The sequence below is a fragment of the Morone saxatilis genome, unplaced genomic scaffold, assembly GCF_004916995.1.
Source record: "Morone saxatilis isolate NCDOM2014 unplaced genomic scaffold, NCSU_SB_2.0 Contig11, whole genome shotgun sequence".
Classification (NCBI taxonomy): Eukaryota; Metazoa; Chordata; class Actinopteri; family Moronidae; genus Morone; species Morone saxatilis.
The window spans coordinates 30812103-30813672 of record NW_023339663.1 but is presented as its reverse complement, the minus strand read 5'-3'; the positions used below and the strand labels follow the sequence as shown (position 1 = coordinate 30813672).

Genomic DNA, 1570 nt, shown 5'->3' with positions numbered 1-1570 from the left:
TACTACTACTACTACTGCTACCATTACTACTACTGCTACCATTACTACTACTGCTACCATTACTACTACTGCTACCATTACGACTACTACCATTACTACTACTACTACTGCTACTACTGCTACCATTACAACTACTACCATTACTACTATCACTACTACTACTGCTACCACTACTTCTATTACTACTACTACTACTACTACTACCACCATTACAACTACTACCATTACTACTACTACTACTACTACTACTGCTACCATTACTAGTACCACTACTACTGCTACCATTACTAGTACTACTACTGATACTACTGCTACTACTGCTACCATTACTAGAAGTACAACTACTGCTACTACTATACTCTTACAGAATTAGTGATGCTATTTCTACTATTGCTACTACTTTTATTTCTACCACTACATCTGCTATTGCTATTCCTACTGCTATAGTGTTAATACTACAACTACTGCCATTTACTACACGCTACTAGGCTACTACTGCTACCACTAACTACTAGTACTGCTACTACTAAGACTATGTATGTGTTGTTGAATTATGAGCAATCCTGAGTTATAGTAACTATTAAAGAAGCAGACATACAGAACTGCGTGGAGATGAGGAAAGGCACATAGACGTTGCCATCAGTGGCTTTAGGCCACAGGCAGCCTCGTGCTGTGCAGGGATCAGCGTTCTGCAGACCGGTTGGCATTGCTATGTCTCCAAACATCACTAGAGGCTCATCTAAGTTCTTTCCTGCAAAATGACAGAAGGATGGAGGAGAGAATGTTTTTGTTTACTGTACAACATTTCTTTTTCTTGATTCCACGATTCTACTTACAGCACTGTAACACCAACATTATGTATTATTTCTAAAGTTTGAGTGAATATTTTTGTTCTATAGTTTAGTTCTCAATTACTATACATTTGCTGCTAGATTATTTTGCTACAATTATTTCAATAAAGGACTGAATAAAGCAGTTGCGACTTACCAACATTAGCATTGGCCTTCTCTAACAGCGTGGAGACACTAAAATCCTCCTCCTCAATGGTGTTGCCTGCAGAGTAGAAACAGTTTGTTCATGTATGGTGATGTAAGACTGCATATTTGTACAATTTTGTTGTCTGGAAAGTAGCCATGTCTTACCAGAGTACTCATTACTCTTTTCAAAAGAGGACTGTAACAAGACACAAGGCAAAACAAATTGGTTAAATACAGTTGGAAACCTGAAAAACTACACTGTAAAAAACTGTAATGTTCTGGCAGCTGTACTTATTTCATTGTGAATTGTCACAAATGTTACGTAATTTTAGAAATCTATTAACAGTCATAGACATGTTCTTTTAATAAATAGCAATTTTATGATAATTTACAGTTACAGATTTTCCATTTTAGTTTACTTTATACATGTAAATTCACAGGCTAATTGTAATTTCATTAATATTTTCATGGATTTAAAAAATACAGATTAAATCTGTAAAATAACAAGGAAAACCCCCATAAAATTACAGATTTTCTTTTGCATTGTACCATTTATTTTCTGTGCATCTTTCAAGGCAGAGAAATGAAATGCT

General features: G+C 35.3%; 1 protein-coding gene across 1 annotated transcript in view; it reads right to left on the bottom strand.

Annotated features, from left to right (window-relative positions):
• Positions 1-551: 551 nt before the first annotated feature.
• LOC118343429 (low choriolytic enzyme-like) overlaps positions 552-1570 on the bottom strand; it is a gene marked incomplete at its 5' end in the record, with an annotated part of 9827 nt that continues 8808 nt past the window's right edge. Inside the window, 3 exon segments of the mRNA XM_035682232.1 lie at positions 552-751; positions 988-1053; positions 1143-1173. Coding sequence (XP_035538125.1) covers positions 552-751; positions 988-1053; positions 1143-1173 — 297 coding nt within the window.